Genomic DNA, 19188 nt, shown 5'->3' on the forward strand with positions numbered 1-19188 from the left:
AAATTAAAAAAGAGAAAGAGGATACCTGAACTAGCGTTAATCCTATTGATGGTGCTCAAACAGATAACCTTTTCAGGTCTCAAAGTTTCTTTCCGCATAACAACTATTTGGGAAAGAAACCTTATAATTTCTATAGTTAACAGTGAGAGCTTCAGTAACTTAAACTATTATAACATTCTACCACTATTTCTTGAAAACAGTATATAGTAATGTATTTGAGAGATCCAACTTATTTTAAGGTTATATAGAATTCTGTATCCAAAATGACTGCATCATTTGATATGAATAAATTACTCTGTTTCTTTTGTGTTTTATGAAGCCTTATAGTACAATACAAAACAATTTATACAAGCATCACCATGAATAATGACCACACTGACAACTTTTGACTGGACTCACAGATTGCATGTTTCTTTCCTTTGACTGGTAAATGGACAAAGAGATTGGTTCAATCAAAGAGTCATTGATCTAGGGAAAGTATTTTTCTATTTCTGTTTAGTTAAAGTGACAAATCTTAATGAGATTGTTTAAGCTGACTTAAAACTGATTTATACTGATTTTTTTTTATTTGATTAGTTACTATGAACACAGATAAGGAATGAGACCCAGTAATAGATATTTGTGCCTGATTGTGATCCCATAATACCCCAGACTTATCGGAGTCAAGTTTGATTTCAACTGCAGCAGTAGGCAAATGAAGATGAGGCCCCAGACCATAACATTTTATATCTATGTATACATGTATGTGTGCCTGTGTGTGTACATATATATTTGGTTATACAAATATGTATTACCATTAATATCCCTCCTACTACATTCCCCTGTCAAGGGAAATTCCCCTGTTCAGAAGTTGGACTCAATGATCCTTGAGGATCCCTTCCAACTCAGGGTATTCTATGATTTTATGAAATCAAATGTAGAAAATGGAAAATTTGTTTCACCTAAGACATTATAAATTTGATGGATTTGAAATAATTTAGGTAATTGTCTTGCAAAGATGATTAAGTAACATAATGGTCTACCCCACATAATGATACATTCTTTACACATTCAGCATGATTTGTACAGCAGAGGTTGACAGCAGTCTAGTTGGATGCCTAGTACAGAAAGCTGTTTCCAGGAGGGCAGGTGGTAGCAGGAAGGATTAATGCAGTCCTGGCCTGTCTCTGATGGAGGAATGGGGACTGAGAATGGGGTGATAGCAGATGGAAGCCTCGTTGCTACCCTTCCACTACTTGTTCTCAAACTGACCCAAGGAGGTCCCCTCCCCCACCTTCTCCATCAGGGTCAAAGCTGCTGCCCCCACAGCCCAATCTGGTTGTCTCTTGCAAACCCACTTTGGTCCTCTGGCAAAATACACAGTAGGTTGTACTTGGCTGAAGGGTGACTGATGGATCTGCAGTCTTCTTCATTCACTTCATCCCTGCATGACAGAGCCTCAGTAAACGTTCCATTCCAACCTTTTCATTCTCTTCCAGCTTTCCCCTGCTGACAAATCAGACCCCTCAACACCCATCATCAGCATCCCCAGTTCAGGTATCAGCTCTCAGATCTGCACAGCGGGTGTCATCACCTGGCACCACCTCATTCTGCTGCCGTGAGATGCCTTCTGCAGAAAGACATTCACCAACGTCAAACTCAGCTGGTCCCAACCGTAGTAAGATCAAAAGAAAAAAAAATTAAAAAGGAAAAAAAAAGGTAAAAAAATTCCCCAAACCCAAGAAAAAAAACCCGATCTTCCAAACTGTCCTGAGAAGGGCGACACCTCCGTGGGCATTACTCGACGGCAGCCACAGGCCAGCGAAGCCGGGGATTTCGGGCACGGAGCAGCCCAACAGGTGAGGCAGGCGGACCGCGCAGGGGCCGCCTCAGCCTCACGGGGCACCCATGGCCGTGCGCCGCTCCTCGCCTCCTCAGCGCGGCCGGCCGGGCCCCTCCGTCCGCGGCGGGGTCAGGGAGGCGTCATTGGACGGTGGAACTGCCCGCCGCCCGAGCGCCGGCTCCCCTTTTCTTTTTTTTTTTTTCCCTTTTCTTTTCCTTCCTTTCCCGCCGGCGGCGGCCCCCGGTGCCTCCCGGCGCGGTGCGTTCGTTACCTGGCGCTCGGCGGCGGCTCCTTCCTCACCTGTGCGCGCCTCTGCCAATGGCAGCGCACCTGGCGGCCGCGCCGCCCAATCAGCGCGCGGCTCGTCCCTCTCCCCGCTCCTTTAGTGAAAGAATCCAGCGCCGCTCGGGAAAGTTACCTGTGCGCGCCCGGCCCGGCCGCTCTCCCGTGCCGAGCCCCGCCGGCGCCCCAGCCCCGCCGCTCCCCACATGCCAGGGGGAGGGGGCTCTACCTGTCCTGCCTCGGCGGCTGGCTGTGGAGCCGGGAGAGGGGGGGAAGGAAAGCAGAATTACCAGTAGCTCTGGTTCTGCCGTCCCGGGCGTTCACACGCACACCTTCACCTGCACAGACCTGAAAGTCCAGTTCCGCCAGGCAGACGGAGGCACCGGGAAAAGGGGAGAGAGTTCATTGGATCAAACATGTCACAAGAGACGGACAAGTAAGTGATCGTAGGCACGCCGCTGCGCCCGCTGCGCGGGGCGGCCCCGCCGGGCTGGCCGTGCTCCCCTTCGCCGGTGGCGGACGCGGACCTGCCGGGACGGCGCTTCTCCCTCTTCTCCCTCCTGCAGCGACGCCGGAGCGGGCGCACGGACACTCCGGAGAGCCCGAGGACGAGGCTGCGGCTCGCGGCCCCGCACCTCGCTCTCCGCCTGGCCGTGGGGCTGCGCGATTATTTGTTTAATTCCCCTTTTAGTTTAGAGGGTTTTTTTGTTTATTTGTTTGTGTTGTTTTGTTTTTTCCCCCCTCACCTCGAGGGTCACTTTTCGTGACAGAGAGCTCCTCGCCCTGGAAGAGCGGAGCGGCCTCCGGCCGCCGAAGGCCTTGGACGTAAAGAGCTTCTTGGCTTTTGTGTTGGCGCAACAAAGGGCCTTTATCCCCAAAGGGCCGGGGACGGCCATCTTCCCCCCCCTCGGCTGGGGCCGGCGGGGCAGGGGGCCCGGGCGGCGAGAGGAAGGCCCTGCCTCGGCCCAGGTACTCCGCGGCCGCTCCATGCGGCGCCTCCTGCCTCGCCGTCCTGACCTTGTTTTCCCGGCGGGACGCCCGGGCGGGCCCGCGGCTGCCGGAGACCGGCGGGGTTAAAAAGTAACTTTCCCAGTAGCGGGGCCGAAGGAGAAAGATGAAGAAGAGAAGGAAGCCTCCCGGACCCGCCGCAGCCCCTCTCCCGCCCGGCCTGGTTGTAGCGAGGCCGGGACACCGCGGCGGTGCAGGGGTACTCCCGTTGTCTGCCGGGGCCGCCGGCCGTGGTGCTGGGTGCCCCCGGGACCCGCAGGACGGCCGCGGGCTCGGTGTCCCCGGGACGGGGAGCGCCGCCGGGAGCCGTCGGTGGGCGCGGAGGCCGCGGCGTGCGCCCCTCCTGCCGCCGCGGCTCTGCCAGCGCCGGTGCCGAGCGGCCAGGCCGCGGCTGGGGTGTTCCCCCCGGTAAACAATCCGCACAGGCGCTCCCGCCATGGCGGCGGGTGGTTCGGCGTGGCGCCCAGAGCCGCCGTGAGGCAGCCAGGCGGGAAGGCCATTTTCCCTGCTCGGGTGATTAGTGCTGCTGCTGGAGGCGGCTGGCGAGAGTTACGGGGTAAGGAAGATGGAGGGCGGGAGGTGGCTATTTTGTTTTACTGCTGTCCTGGTGCAGGTAGGAGTGCCCCAAACACGGGTGTGAACTCGGCTACGTTTGGTGTTGCTCAGGTGCTAGCCCTGGTTGGGCTGCCCGGAGCCTTTGTGCCAAAGGAGGTGGAGAGGAGGAGCCTGATGTTGGAGAGAGGCTTGGTGACAACCTGCCTGTCAAAGAGTGAAAGAAGGAGATTACCCGGCAAAAGAAAACAGCAGGGTTGGGTCCCCCCGATAGGGAAGAGACAGGATAGGACGGTTCAGAAGGGAAAGAGTAAACAAAAAATATTAAGCCTGACCTTTTCAAACATCAGCTGACAGTGTGATTATACGAAGGTAGCTACTGGCATGAAATTAAACCAATTTGGGTAGGAGTTGAAAGTGGCATTTAGGAGTTCATCTGAGTTGGGATGGGAACTAATGCCTTAGGTGGCCAGATTAGAGCAGTAAATGATTAAAGTGCAAGGAAGGGAATAACGACAGAGCCCCGAGGGGTGCGGGTGCGTGAAGGAGCAGCTGAAAGAGCAACTCAGTTGAGAGGAGAGCCAAATTAACTGTGGAAGAGCTGATAAACAGTGATAGAGGACATCCCACAGCAATGGGCAGTTCCAGAACGGCGTGAAGGTGAAAGGGGCATGTAAATTACTTCCTGGCTAAGCCTAGTTGCCAGTAGTTTTAGCAGCCAGAAACTAGGCTGCGGCAGATCAAGGGCAGTTAATGGGCGTGGGAGTGGAATATGGAAAGGTGGGGGGTCAGAAGAGCAACTTCACACCATAGTCGGGTTTGAATCAGAAAAACAGTGGAGAGGAAACCTAACTCATGTAAGAAACTGAAGAGAAAATGGTTTCCCTCTGGGTTTGGGACGCTACTGAGATACTGGACTATCCTTCCTTTCCAACAGCAACAATATGGCAAACATGTAAACTACTGAGACTGGAGATTAATGCCCTTCATCCCCTGCTCTGTGTAGTGCTGCTGCTGTTACCACTGTGAGGAATTTAAGAGCAGTACAGAGCACACAACCTCAAGTAACAGCACTTGCTCCATTGCAGGTATGCATGTGATCTGTTTCTGGTTAAGGTGTTTAGAAAATTTATAGGTGATAGGTAAAGGTTTGAAAAGGAAATGAAGAGTAAAGAAATCCCCTGTGCTCTCTACAGACAAGTGTAACATGAGAAGACAAATACATTTGTTTCCAGAAGAGATGACCAGATGGAATGAGATAATAGACTGGTGTGAGGAGTTTGCATGGGAAGGTTTTTGGTGGTGTTTTTTTTTTTTACTTTTTTTTTTTTTTTTTAGGTTCTAATTATATCCAATTAGAACCTAATCCAGAGAGTGCATTATTCTCCTCCACGTGGCCTTTCTTTTACTTAAAACTAGATCTTCCCTACAGGCAAGACTAGAGAGTGGAGCTCATTATTTTGAAGTCATTAAAGTTGTCAGAGTCACTGGACATGTTTCTGTGGGGCTTCCGCTACTAAAGTGTTGGTGTAGAGGACTAATCAGGGGTAGGGATATAGATAGTGTGGAAGAATACATTCTGTGGGACTTGCTTGCTTGCACCTTGCTGGAGAGGTGATAGACCCTCTGCAGTACTACACAGAGCTGCCTGCAGTGTCTGTCTTTGGAGAGAGCAGTGGGGACAGGTTCTGTAGTGCTTTAAGAGAGGAAGGTGGACAGTTAGGTGAAAATGCTAAAAAACCAGGTGTTTGATTGTAATGCTAACTGAGGACCTTAGAAGGGCAGATTATCCTTAAGATAGGTGTACTATCTCCCTGTCTTTCCCTTTAGTCTTTCTGCCTAAACTAGGTCTTGTCTGCTTGTTTCCACAAACTCTGGGGTCAGGAGAGATAAGGCATGATTGCACGTGCATTTTTCAGAGGTAATACCGACTTAAGCAGGCTGTAGCCACTTGTTCCTACCTCTGTTCCAACTTCTCAGGTGTGTCAGTAGAGCTGTTGTGCAGCTAGAGAACTGGCTCAGAGTTGGTGTTATTTTTGACATCCATTTTTCATTGGTCGAGGTTCATATGCAGCAGGGGTGCAAGCAAATGGCAGGAGTTAAGAAAATAATTGTTCAAACTATAATCTCTGCAGAAGAAAATGCATGTCCCACCCACTCTGAGTGTTTTATAGGTCTGTGCTGCTGCTTCCATTATTATCCAGTTTCCAGATCCTTTGAGGAGAACCTGGGCATTGATGAAGATTTAGGGACATAGGGTGGGAAGGAGGGAGCATTCGTTTTGCAGGGTGAAAAGATTGTTCTAGGGTACACTTCTGCATTTATAGGCTAAAGTTGTTCTTTTGTAGTATACACAAAAAAAAAAAGATCATCTCAAAATTCCAGAGTCATGGCTCTAGTGCATTAGTGGAGCAAATCAGTGAGCTCCCTACTTAAGTGAGGCTTAACTGGGCTTTCGAAATTGACAGCACTTCTGTGAATGAGGAGCAGCAGTAATTGTGCAACCATTTGGGATCTGCCGTGTAAATGCCACAGGTGTGTCCGTGCTGCTCCTGGAGTTGTGTGAAGTAGGCCCAGGTGGGCTGGGACAGCACTTGCAGGCCAGTGGCAGGCCCCAGCACGGCTGCTGCCCCGGCTCTCTCTCTCTCTCTGTGGGGGCTGCCCCGGCTCTCTCTCTCTCTGTGGGGGCTGCCCCGGCTCTCTCTCTCTCTCTCTGTGGGGGCTGCCCCGGCTCTCTCTCTCTCTGTGGGGGCTGCCCCGGCTCTCTCTCTCTGTGGGGGCTGTCCCGGCTCTCTCTGGGGGGCCGCCCCGGCGCTCTGCTGGCTGCCCAGCCACCTGCCTGACCCCGTCAGGCTCCCAACAGCCCGGGGTGTGCGGAGCTGCTCAGGACACCAGGTAGCTGGGGCATGCTCAGACTGCCCTCACAAAGGAGGGCTTGAGGCAGCCTGGGTCTGCAGCAGAGCATGTGCTTGTAGGTAAATAACTGAGTGGAGAGCGAACCCGTAGGTGGGAATGGGTTCAGACCTGTTCCCATGCGTCAGTGGAGGCATGTTCACATCCAGCTTGCTGCTTGCTAGTATCTGTGGCAGAAAGTTGCTCTTCACAGGGTAGTTTTGATTTACTGTTTTCTCCTCAGTGTGTAAACTTACTGCCTTCATAACATTTAACTTGAGCATCTAGTGAATTAACACAAAGGGGGTGTATAATTTACAACGTGATTCTCTGTTTTCTTCTTAATTTTTTCTTTGAGGGTCAAACACGTTTTGCAAGGAAGGTGGAAAATCGGTGTGCAGAACCTCACAGAACTTGCAACCATAAGCTTAGCTAAGAGGAGTAAGAGTATCAGATGGTTGGGACTTGCTGTTTACGCTACTGTCTCTCTGGCACTGGAGTCTGAGCCCGGACTGAAGATCAAAGCTGAAGAGGAGGGAGGGGATTTTCCCAGGTCGCTTTAAGTTGCTTATAATGATCACATAACCTCTTACCTGTGGAAGGGTCAGCAGGGGCATCATCGGCCCTGTTTGGCTGGGACATCTGAAGGGGAAATGATATTACACCAGTTGGCATTTGTTGCCAAACATTTTCACAAATATTAATCCAGTGCAGTGGTCACCTTAAGTTTTTTATTAGGAAGCAGCCAACTAAGCCGCTGTTCTTTGTACATTCACAAAATAGCACTTTCAAATGATGATCTAGGAATTAATCTTAATTTGCTTTTTGATCAGTGATTGGGACAGTACTAGCTTGTTAAAAGAAGAGAAGTAATTATTTCTGACATCTTGGTATACAGAGGTACTGTTCTGTTCTTCTACAGTGCTGACACAATGCAAATGACAGTAGTTGCTTACACAATATTTAACCAAGGAAACCATAGTAAATACATCTGAATGCTGAAGTCAAATATTGCAATGTATCTATAGCTTGAGAATATCTCTCAAACATCAAAGATTATGTATATGTATTTATTTTATATGTATCTATTTATAGCTATATATTTTTATATATAGATCTGTTAATTTTCCTGATTTGAGGAAGCAATGGTATATTCTATAATAATGCATTTAAGTAGTTCTATAAAGTATATTTTTGGGTTTTTATGCTTTTAAAAAATACTTGTGGGAAATCTTGACTCCCAGGATGGCTTGTTGAATTAATGTTTTCCTTCTAGCTATATAAAAGATTTAATATCCTGAAAAAACGGCAATCGGTGCTATCAGTGAAGTAACTATTCAATTTCCATTAACTCTGTGGAAGCAGTGAATGAACAAGGACCACGGGGCCAAGGGTCAGGTTAAATTGTAGGAGGTCTGGGCAGCCTTGTCATGACCTGTTCTTAATTTTACAGCCTCCTTCTAGCTGCTTCAAGTCAGTTAAAACAACCTTGGGTACTATGCACATGAAGTACTCTTCTTAGGAAAACAGCATGGCCTGCCATGAAGCTGCTAAATAATTGCTAATTCTGATCAACTCTGTCAGCTCCTGCAGAAGTGCTGTGATCTTCAGGTTTTCCTCATTTTGATTTTTTACAAATGTGCTGAAACCTGTCCTTTTTTGAGACTCTTTATATTGATTTAAAAAAATAAAAGCAACAGGCTTAGTACACAAGTAACACAAGATTTGTAGAAATAATATTTTATTACAAGTGAAATAAAAGAAAGTCTCTGAAATCAGGGGTGTAAAAAGTCTGTCCCAGGGTAAGTAATTACCTACTTGAACTAGTCCTCAGTAGGCACTTATTTTATGTATTTAGTCCCTGTGTCAGATTCCATTTTCTTACTTCCACTTTGACATAGTTAATAATAATTTTTTGTCAATGTTAATGAATCACTTATTTGTTTTAATCTCTTGATCACTACTGCATGCTCAAGTTATTTTGGTTCGGAGTAAAAACAAATAAAATTTCTACTAGGCATCTAATTGTTAAACTAGTCTGTTTTGCCGTTCATTGTTGCTGTTCTTAGTGTATTATTTTACTTCCTCTCAGACCACTTAGTAATGGTAAAATAATTCTTTTAACCATTTCACATTTGTAATCTTGTTCAGATTCATCTTGTGCTCAAAAAGTATAATTGTCCCAAAATTGCAAGAGTCCCAAACTTGCATTAATTAGAAGGCAAAATGACTCAGCCTCTTTAATGGGATTTTTTTTCCTTGGTATGGACTTCTGGGCCAGAGGGCAACTTACCTTTTTGTTTCCTGGTGGTCTAAATGCTTTGGGTGTTTTTTTTTTTTTTTGGGTTTTTTTTTTTCCTTCACTCTCAATTCATTTGTATATTTATATAGTCACTGGATTGGGTTAAGTACCTTTTGGAGATGTGTTTTGCTTCTGGGAATGATATGATTGTCAGCTATGAAAGACAAAATGCTGAGACACATGGGTCATAATTTTTCTGTTTGTAAAATATTTGTGCTCCTTTGTAGTTTTAATGAAACCCTATTATCTAATTGAAACAACAGTATTGCAAACTATTTAATTATATGTTTGGCAATAAATCCTGATGAATCTCAAGTTGATTTTTTTTTTTTTTTTTAACCAAATAAATCAAAACTTGCAGTAAGCCACACAAGTTGTGGAGTTTTTTAGTGGTATTTTGTTTGGTTGGTTTTTTATTTTGTTTTGCTTTTTGTTTTTGTTTTGTTTTTAACTTGATGTCAAGTAGGCAAAGTAGTATTCTGAAGGTAATAAACTTGGGCCAAAACTAACATTAGAATCTTTGAAAAAATGGTTTCAAGTGCTAGGACTAGCTTTGATTTATACTTCTTTGTGTAATGAGCACAGGCAGAAATTTATGATCTGGAATCTGAAGTTTAACTTATGCAGCTTCTGTGGGATCTGTCCTGCATTTTAAATGGTGATACTACTTCATTTTGTGCCTGTGAATTCATATGTATGTGCATTAGTTTTAAGACAAATTGCGTGAACATCTGTTCTAGATCTGTTTTATAGTTCTTACAGCTGTACTAAGATTTTTGTAAGTGAAAAATAAACTTACAGAGGGTTTGAGAGCTACTGAAATGTTTGAAAATGATCATACTCTGCCCTTCTTAGTTGTGTCAAAACTGAAGTGGGAACATCTGCTCTATTTTCTAGTTCTTGGATGTGTCTGGAGAGTGCTCCTGTATTTGTCACACCAAATGAAACATGGGTATTCTACAAGTTCACCATTTCTTTGACTTTGCACTGGAGGAAAGACCGGAATGCACCATGGTGTGTGATGCATGTCTGTGTGCAACAGAAATGGTCCCTTTGGCTAGAATCTTGTTTTAGAATTTGTGTTTCTCCCAGCATTTGCAGATGGGAGACAGTTGCCTTGGTCACCTTCTTATCATGCCACTAACAAGGAGCTTATGATAAATATCCTATGACCTTGGTGTGCTGGGCTGGGAACAAGGGTGATGTGAGTCTGTCTTGCTTTTTATAGTTATTTGACTAGTGCTAAAATTTCAGGATGCTTTATAACAGCTTCATGGACCAAAGCCTTGTATCCCTTCTCTTGAAGGAGCAGTTTGCAGAGGATGTGTGCAGAAGTGCCTGGTGCTCTTTTATCTCATCTGTGTAAGAATGGGCAGGCTCAGGCCTGGGCTGAAACCTGGGAACTGGAACCTCTCCTATTCTCCTGCCTCACACACATGCTTGTGTGTTCCCATCTGGCACCTAGCTCTGCAGGCAGGGGAAAGTCCTGCATTGACACAGGGTGAAGAAATCTGCAGGTATATTCATGGAGCATCATGATTGTAACTTTTATTTTTTAAGAACAAATACAATGTCAAAAAAGAAAAAAAAAACAAAACAAACCAACCACCCAAGAAAAAAACCCCCCCAAAAAAAAAAACCCAGAACCCAAAAACAAACCAAAAAAAAAAAAAATCAAACAAAATAACACCCCACAGTTAAAAAATGGAAATGCCTGGGCTGGTTGCCCACCTTGGCAGTTTAAACAATCTGCTTTGGATTTCAGGGTTGAATTTCTTGTGCAAAGCAAAAGATGTGGGGCAGGTAGGAAGAGGCTTTCTTTCACCCTAGTGCCAACTGGATCAGGATGTAATGCTGAGCATACGATGCAGCAGGGTGCAGATGTACTTGATGCAGTGTGGCTGCATCAGTCTGCTTTATGTTCAGTGGCAGATATAGCTGAGAAGTTGAGGGCTGCTTGAGCTTTCTAAATTCAAAAGAAAGGTCTTGAGCATTAAAATTGGTTTTGAGAGACTGGGAGGCAGGACACCTTGTTTCTGAATAAAAAGGAAACTGATCACCAAGCCTTTTACCACTGTTCTTGAGCTTGCTAATGGGCAGTTCTGATTCATTGTGAGTTAATTCGCAAATTGCATCAGGTTGGGCGAGAATTTGCCTGTAGTAAGATTTTTGTAGCCCCAAGGGATGGCTGTTGTGTGTTCATTATCTTTAATCCGAGGAAGAGCTTGAAAGGCTAGCCTTTTCCATTTAGCATTATTGATGTTAAGTACAATGTACCTCTCCAATTTACACTGCGACAACTGAAATGAAACAAAGTTTTGGATATCTTTGTATTTATATACTACACTTGTATCGGTTTTATAAAATTCCATAATCTTAATTGTAAAAAGGTTTAAAAAAAAATCACTGTAACTACTATTAATCTGGAAAATTTGTTTTATGAAAACGCACAAATCACTTTGGATGGTATGAAAAGGAAAATCTCTACTAAGTAGTGGAGAGAATAAAAAGATTTTGGAAAATAAAGGCCGTCGGAAGTTTTAGTTTTGACATAAATGCTCCCATGTTAGAGCAGTGTGGTTCCTAGGTAGACCATTGCCCAGAAAAGACCTTTTATTCTTGAACACTTATTACTGTTTGACGTAATACAGTGGAAAGATTTTGCATTCATGAGGGGCTCAAGCGGTAGCTTGAAAGGAAACATTTACTTTTTAGATACAAAGTATCCTAATTATTCAGCTCTTTCTGCATGATAAAATGAGGATGTGCTTTCAGCTTGTACAAGTGTGTCTGCACAGCTGAGTTCTGGTTAGCACACATCCTGACTCCTAGATAGAGGGGTGGTGGGCTGGCCCGCTAGAGGAATGGGCACAGCAGGGGTTGCTCTTGTTCTCTGCTCTTTAGCAGGTTCTTAGCTGTGACTGGGGCTATAGCGGGTATTTGCTGGTGTTGCTGGTCCGATTGAGTGGGAGTCTTGCAATCTTGCCCTTTCTTTCTTCCTTAAGTGTGTGGTTCTTCGTGGATGTGGTCACTGATGTATTTTCAGCTTTTGATAAGATTTATAGATCTATGGATCTTCTAATTGCAGGCTCCAAATTTGGCTTTTCTTTCAGCTGGGATGGTCAGGGCAGCTCTATAGTGGGATTGCTGTTGCTCATAGGTGTCACCCTTTGTCTTCCACATGGTCCAGGTACCACCAGAGTCACTTTCCTCCCAAGCAGCTGCCAGCTGTCATCAGTTGCATGGCTGGAACACCTGGGGTTGCCCTGGCATGGAAGTATGACTGACAAGACAGGGGACCTTATCTGTGTGGAGCCTCACTTAGCATGTTGGGTTTTCTTGGTGTATATTAAAATGCACTGTATTTATCTCCTCTGGTTATGGAGGATTTTGCTACCTCTCTGTCACATTTAGCTGAAATCATCCAAGGAGGTTCAGCAGTTGTGCTAAAATGGAAGGGAATGTGTGTGCATGCTCAAGTCTCATTTCTTCAGAGAAACTCTCCCTCTCATCCAAACAGCCTTATTTAATAGAGAAGTTTTCTTTAAGTGAGCCCAATTGTTTTGGCTGACTACTTTGGCTATAATCTTTGAAATGATTGACTATGTTAAGTCATGATTATTAGCTCTGACCATTAACCTCCTACAGAGCTGATTACAGGGACAGGGGTGATGAGGAAGTTTTTTATTTTTCTTCGTGCTATTGTTTCAGTCTGTTTGCAGAGTAAACACAATGAGTGTGGCAGTTGATTATGCTGCAGACTATCTCTTAAGGTAGAGGAGACAGATATTTCGTTTTCAAATGTGAAAACCTGAGTTTTAGGAAAAAACATGCTCTGGAGAGATGTTGGGAAGGCTCTAGGTCTATGCACCTGTGCCTTTCCAACCATCCCAGCTGTTTACGGAGTTGCTGTTTCTAGAGCATTTATCCCCTTTGCTTTGGCTTCTCCCCAAGACAATAAGATATGCACCTCTGAGAGACTGCACTCTGGTCGTTGCTTTAAGATCATCTTGGCTAAATTAGAGCAACAGAGATTGACTCCTCCCCTCCAGCATTTTTACAAACCAGCACAGCCCAAGTCATAAAAGGTGTGTTTTTAAAGGGATCTTGCTGTCTGTGGTGCTCATAAATCAGTTATGACTGTCGCAGGGCTGTGAGTGCTCTGAGAACAAAAGGCAGTTATTGATTTAAGGGATGTTTGCTACAGGAAGAAGGGTGAGCGGGATTTTGTGCGTTGCAATGGGCAGCCTCCCATGTGGTGAAACAGCTCAGATTTAGCTGAAGGGGAGCTTTGTTGAAGAAAGGAGAATCCTTGCTTGGAATCATTGCCTCTGAGCCAGGGAGAATTGTCTACTCCAGAGTGGAAACAGGCCCTCAGCTACCTCTGGCACAAACAGCAGGGCTGTTGCAAATCTGATTTGAGTTTCTAACAATAAGGTATTGAAGAGGCAGGTAGACCTAGCAGTTGCCTCTGCGTTTTCTTAGGTTCCTAATTTATGCTCAGCTACACTTGCTGAAGCAAACCTGTAACAACACAAATGTATATGTGAAAACAAGAGGGACAAAAATCTTCAGCCAAAGGCCAGGCAGAAGTGTTGTCGAAACCAAAAAAACAAACAACAAAAAAAGGCAGTTTCCAAAAATCCAGTTACTGTATATGAAAGAAGAATAGAACTGGTACTGTAATTGGTTGTATTTTCTGATATGAAGCTATGAAATGCTTTCTTCCCCCACAGAGCTCATAAAATTGTGCTCTGTGTACCAGGTGGATTATTTTGTTTTTCATTAAATAAAGAAACTTGTAAACAGTGCTCTGTACCATAGAGATGATAATCTCCACCATCCCCCTCTTCTTCCTTAAGCACTGGAGCATGCACTTCGCAGGTTGGACTGGCACCACAGCAGAGTTCTGGTGATACCCCAAACTTCTGCTGGTCGCTGAAGTTTGAGGCCCAGGCAAGGCATGCTCCCAGCATCTGAGAGCATTTACTGTGTGGGTTTAATTGTGCATTTATCAAATCCTATTTCAGAAAACAAATAGAAGTCTTGTTTGCACAGTTTAAATGCCACTCTCTGTGCAGTAGCAGCAGTTGGTTGAGTTAGATCTGTGGAGCTGGCACTCCACAGGTAAGGCAGAAAAGAAGGAGGAGGCTGGTTACTAAACTGGCTTTTATGTGGAAGATGGTAAAAGGTGTTTTATGAAGGTCACCAGGAATAACTACTAGTTTTACCAGTTAAGTCGGTGTATTTAGTTATACTACCATCTCTGCAACTTTTGCATTTGTAAGGTGTAATGTGTTAAAAGTTTCATTGTGTTAATTCTAAGTTGAGCTACAATTCTTGACAGTGCTCTTGTAACACCCGTGAAGCAGCATGCTCCTCACTCCACTATTTCCCATGCCTAATCTGTTTGCCTACTATCTTATGTAATAGGCCTGCAACTTTTTTTTTTTCTTATGCAGTTCTTTTATCAATAAGTTTATTGAACAACTTGCAAAAGCAGGTACTATTATCTTCCTTTATATTTCCATTATACTGGAAATTTCATCTGTAGCTGTGCTGCAGCAGCTTCTTATGCAGTATACATAGGCACTGGCCAGTTTGTACTACTTTCAGGCTGGAGGAAACTGCTTTGGCTGCAAATGCCACTCACTAATGGTCTTGTGTATGTTACCATGGGTTTATAATTAGATGCAGTGAGTGATAAAGTGTGCATGGAGACCAAATATATTTACTTCTGTTCTATCCACTGGACCTATTGCTCATGTACTGTTACAGAAAACTTCTCTGAAATTGCTGACAGATTGCATTCTAAAAGCAGAGAATAGCTTAATTTTAAGGTGTACCCACTTAACAAATACTGAACTATACTCTGTTTAGGTGAACTCTAGATTAGTATTAGATGCTTTTTCTTGTTTTCCATTCATGTCTCCTTATGTCAGTTAAATGTTGGATTTTTTCCCTAATCAAGTGTACACATAGCAGGAATACTGGGGCAAAATGTTCTTATATTGTCACTTCATTTTTTTCCAAATAGTTCTAAAATATTTTTGTAGCTTTAGCTGTATATTAGTAAAAATACACTTTAATTATTATCACAAGATCTGCATGCGTTTAGATTTTTTTTTAAGGACTGAAGATAGCTAATACTGATAAATATATGTCACCAAGTGTAAAACAGAGATGCTTGCTTGATGTAATCATATAACTGTTGAGCCATTTGATGTTCTTTACCATGCCTTGTGAATAAAGTAATCCCTTCTGGATCACAATTTTATTCTTCCTGTCTATGCAGTAACAAGCGACTTGTGGCCTTAGTGCCAAATGACACTTCATTCAACACCAGACGAGCCTACACCAGTGAAGATGAAGCCTGGAAGTCGTATTTGGAGAATCCCCTAACAGCAGCTACCAAGGCTATGATGAGCATAAATGGTGATGAGGACAGTGCTGCTGCTCTTGGCCTATTGTATGACTATTATAAAGTAGGTAATTCTGTCATTATCCCTCCCTGCTGCACTAGCAGGGGCCACTCTAAGAGGCATCAAAAGACAGTTTTCTAGAAAAGAAGTCACTACATCTTGTTTGCACTCTACTGTTTCCATCATGCACCCATTCTGTTATAGGAAGCCTGTCTGAAACAGTTTTGATGTATTTAATTCTGGAGAGAAAAAAAATCTCAGAATTCCCATATTAAATTTTATACCATGTTTTCTTTTTGAGCATAGTGTTCTTCCTTTGCAAGAACATTGGATGATACTTGAAATACTTAAGTGTAAAAGGGGAGGCCTTGTCCATCTGTACGTTTGTCTGCTTTTCTGGTTCATTCCACACATGTTTTAGTTTGCTCTATAACTGGGGTATCTCTCATCTGACAATTTCCCATGTTAGTTTTGTTTGTATAATGATTGCAGTCGGCTGTATACAAACATACAGTGAGGGCTAGCCCTTGCACTGGCAGTTTGCTGGACACAGAGCAAGAGATCTAAGTCAATTTACAGGAAAAGCACTAATGTAGTTTCAGTTTGTAATGTTCTAAACCCAGGGCTTTACATACAATTTTGGTAACTTTTTTTTTTATATATATATATATATTTCATCATGTTTAAGTAAAGCTATGTTTGAGATTTTTGCTGAAATCAGAGGAGAGTCCTAGAGAATGCATCTCTGTGTAAAGCAAAAATGTCATTCTGAAACCCATGCTGACCCTTTGGTACTCTGCAAACAGAATCAGTGTTGCCTCCCAAGCACTAGAGTATGAATTAGTTACAGTGAAATGAACAGTCTCCATACCCCTGAAGTCAGCTATGGCTGCCTTGGACACATGATCTTCTGTGAAAGCCAGCACAGCAATGTCAGGTCTCCTTGTAATTCGTGAAGAAGTAACAGGAATGGGACTTAAAACCCTTTGCTTTTAGTATTTATTAGTATAAATGCTTTTAATGAAAGGACTCCTCTTTTTTATCTCTGTGATATTAACTGAGTGTTCAGGAGAAGGGGTTGTAGGGAAGATGCCATATACCAACCTTACGGTTAAATATTAATTGCTTTGCTGATTATATTCCTTGCTTTTGTGTGTTGTTATCAGTAGAGAAAACTGTTCCCAGTGAGAAAGAAAAAAGGTCCTTTTCTCTGCTTGACATAGTTACCACAGTGCCAGAGTCTGTGAAATTAATATAGATTCATAAAATTCAGGATGTGTATGAGCATCTGGAGTATTGGCTTCTGTCTTAGTAGTACCTTTGTATGTAGCCATTCATTAATATGATGGATTTTTGTAATAAAACCAGAAAATAGCCCTTTTCCTTCTCAAAATCATGTTCTAAAAGACATATCTACTCTTTGTTCCAGGCAGTTGCTAAGACTTTGGGTTCAGATGGAATAAGGTGGGATTAACATCTCAAAACCATTTCCAGCATTCAATCATATCTATTTTTGTCTTGAATAGGGAAGAAATGATAACTCTTGTTGATGCTCCCAAACACAAACTTAAAACTTAACCTCTGTGCTGTAATGGGGAAGTGCAGAGGACTTCCAATGCACCAGACTCTTGAATTGTCTATATTTTTAATCTGGCTTATTCGTTCTGACATGCTGGGTAATATTTTTTAATTACTTTTTCCAGTCAATAGGAATAATTTGAATTTAACTGTTTGTTTTTTTCTTGTAGTGATATTTACCTAAACATAGACCCTCATTCAGAGAAAAATATATAATCTGAAAAGGAGAATCAACATATGTAAACTGTGTCTTTTATCCCAGTTCAAAAAAAAAAAAAAAAAAAAAAAGGATGCTTAGTAGGGAAATGGGATGTCCCTAAAAGAAAGAATGGCTCTGGATAGAACTCTGGGACTGTGCTGCTGTCTTGCAGTTATTGTTGATGTTAACATTCACTACTGGAGTGCACTGTAATACTGTTTTTCCTCTAAAGTCAGATATTTTTCTGATGTTTCTTCAAAATATTTAATAGTAAAAAGCACAGCTTTAGCCCATTCTTAGGTCTGATCTTGCTTTTTAATCCTGCGTTAATTGCTGCAATGGAGTGGATATGTCTTGTGCAAAAGATAGATTAGAAGTTTTAGCTCCCAAATTAATGGCTCAGCAAGAAAAGAAAAATACGGTCATAGGAACTTCACCCTTGGTGATTTCATATCTGTGCTGGTGTCAGGATACTGGTATGTGGGAGTACAAATCTTTAAAGTTGCTTGGTGTCAGTTCTGAGTCTGTCAAGGGGCCAGATTTGACTGGGTTTTTATACCTCTCATAGCTATCAATGCAGTGAGCAAAGCAGAAGTCAGTGTTTCTTATGACATACCAGCATGCCTTGACCTGTCCCCATACTAAGAAAGGGAAAGATCCACAACCTTCCTGCACTCCAGGCTTCTCTCTAACAGGAGGACTTACCTAGTGCTTATGGTTTAATTGAAAAGCCTTTTTTGTCTGAGCTAAAATGGTCTCAAGGCACAACTCATCAAAGCATCGTATCTTCCTTCTCATCTTGTTTTTTTTCAGTGTGTGTGTGTATTTTTGGAATAATATGATCTTTGATTTTGAGATAGCTTGGCCTAGCTTGATATTCAAAAGACAGGACATAAAGAAGAGTGCTTTGCTCCTAACTGGTGTGCCCAAGAACTAGAAAAGAAAACAATTCCTTTATTTTTTGTCTTTGGAAATTTTCTTTCTGTTCACAGTCAGTCTCCCAAAGAAAAAGCTCCTGGCATCTTTGAGCTAGACAACCCTGATAGTTACATTTTTCTAGTTGTTACAGTAGAGCAGTCTGAAGCTGCAAATGCCTGACAGTTGCATTTACCTGACCCCATGCCTGGTGTTGTTCTCAGGTTCCCAGAGATAAAAGGCTGTTGTCTGTTAACAAAGTGAGTGATAATCAAGAAGACCAAGATAAAAGGTACAGTATTATTCAAAATCATACACCCAGCTACTTCAAGTGTTGATCAGTTGTGAACTGAAGGAACTGTGAGAGCCTGAGGGGTTTATGGTTTTCTTTCAGAAGTTAAAAGAATGAAGGTTGTTTTGGGAAGCACCTTTTACTCCTTTTTACTTTCAATTGATTAGAAAAAATGGATAGTATTCTCAAACATGCAGTTTGGGAGGTAGCTGAGAGTTTCACTCTTTGTTTGTTTCTTGGTGTTGTTTTGCTGCAGAGATTAGTAAAATCAGATTATCTTGACAGTTGTCTGTTTTTCTTTGTTGTTGTAGGGCAAAAAGTGAGTAGTTTGGCCTCAGTAATCTCATTTAGGCTTATTTAACATAATTTAGGACCTGCCCAGCAAATAAAGTTGCTCTTAAAATAATTTGCTCAGAATGTTTTGCTCGCTCCTCTCAGATTTCAGCTTTTCTCTGTAGGCTAAAAGTGACTTCAGTCAAAGGAAGCTGCCTCCTACTATTATGACCTGCAGAAAAGAAAATGTATATTTTTGTAGAAACAAAGAAGTTTTTACATATGGGAAGGTATCTCCATATAAAATTATGACAGAGATGAGCTACGCAAGTTTTATTTCAATGTAGCTAATTTGTGACAGCCTCAGCTGGTCTCCACTAGCTGCTCATAAGGTGATTGTTTCAATAGGTAGTAGTATAAATTTACTGTTTCAAAATAGGCTATGAAAAATTTTTGGACAGTTTTTCTTTTATGAACCAGAGAAATTCCTGATGTTCAGTTCCTAAATTAAGTGTGATTGGTGAAACTGGCCTACAGTGGAAAGCTAAGAGAGAGGAACTGGGCACTAGGTAGTATCAGAGCATTTCTCCTGGGTTGAAAATGAAGCAATGTTATGCCTACTAGAAGTTCTATGAGTTAACAATTTTATGT

The 19188-nt window shown here is 43.0% G+C and overlaps 1 protein-coding gene and 1 long non-coding RNA gene across 7 annotated transcripts in view; one reads left to right on the forward strand and one right to left on the reverse strand.

Moving 5' to 3' along the window:
- Positions 1-275: 275 nt before the first annotated feature.
- LOC140682457 (uncharacterized) lies at positions 276-2234 on the reverse strand. The gene is made up of 2 exons (XR_012054233.1): positions 2094-2234; positions 276-1642 (listed from the first exon to the last, which is right to left on the reverse strand). It is a non-coding gene; the product is annotated as an uncharacterized lncRNA (long non-coding RNA).
- The window catches only part of GRHL2 (grainyhead like transcription factor 2), a 64479-nt gene continuing 47498 nt past the window's right edge, over positions 2208-19188 (forward strand). For 3 of the 6 annotated variants that reach the window (XM_072924860.1, XM_030266517.4, XM_030266514.4), the window contains exons 1-3: positions 2208-2540; positions 15154-15343; positions 18197-18264. In XM_072924860.1, coding sequence (XP_072780961.1) covers positions 2521-2540; positions 15154-15343; positions 18197-18264 — 278 coding nt within the window. In that variant the 5' untranslated portion in view covers positions 2208-2520. Of the gene's footprint in view, positions 2541-4601; positions 4753-15153; positions 15344-18196; positions 18265-19188 lie in introns of all 6 variants that reach the window. The other 3 variants (XM_072924861.1, XM_030266513.4, XM_072924862.1) reach the window with 3 other exon arrangements.

Source organism: Taeniopygia guttata, chromosome 2, assembly GCF_048771995.1.
Source record: "Taeniopygia guttata chromosome 2, bTaeGut7.mat, whole genome shotgun sequence".
Lineage (NCBI taxonomy): Eukaryota > Metazoa > Chordata > Aves > Passeriformes > Estrildidae > Taeniopygia > Taeniopygia guttata.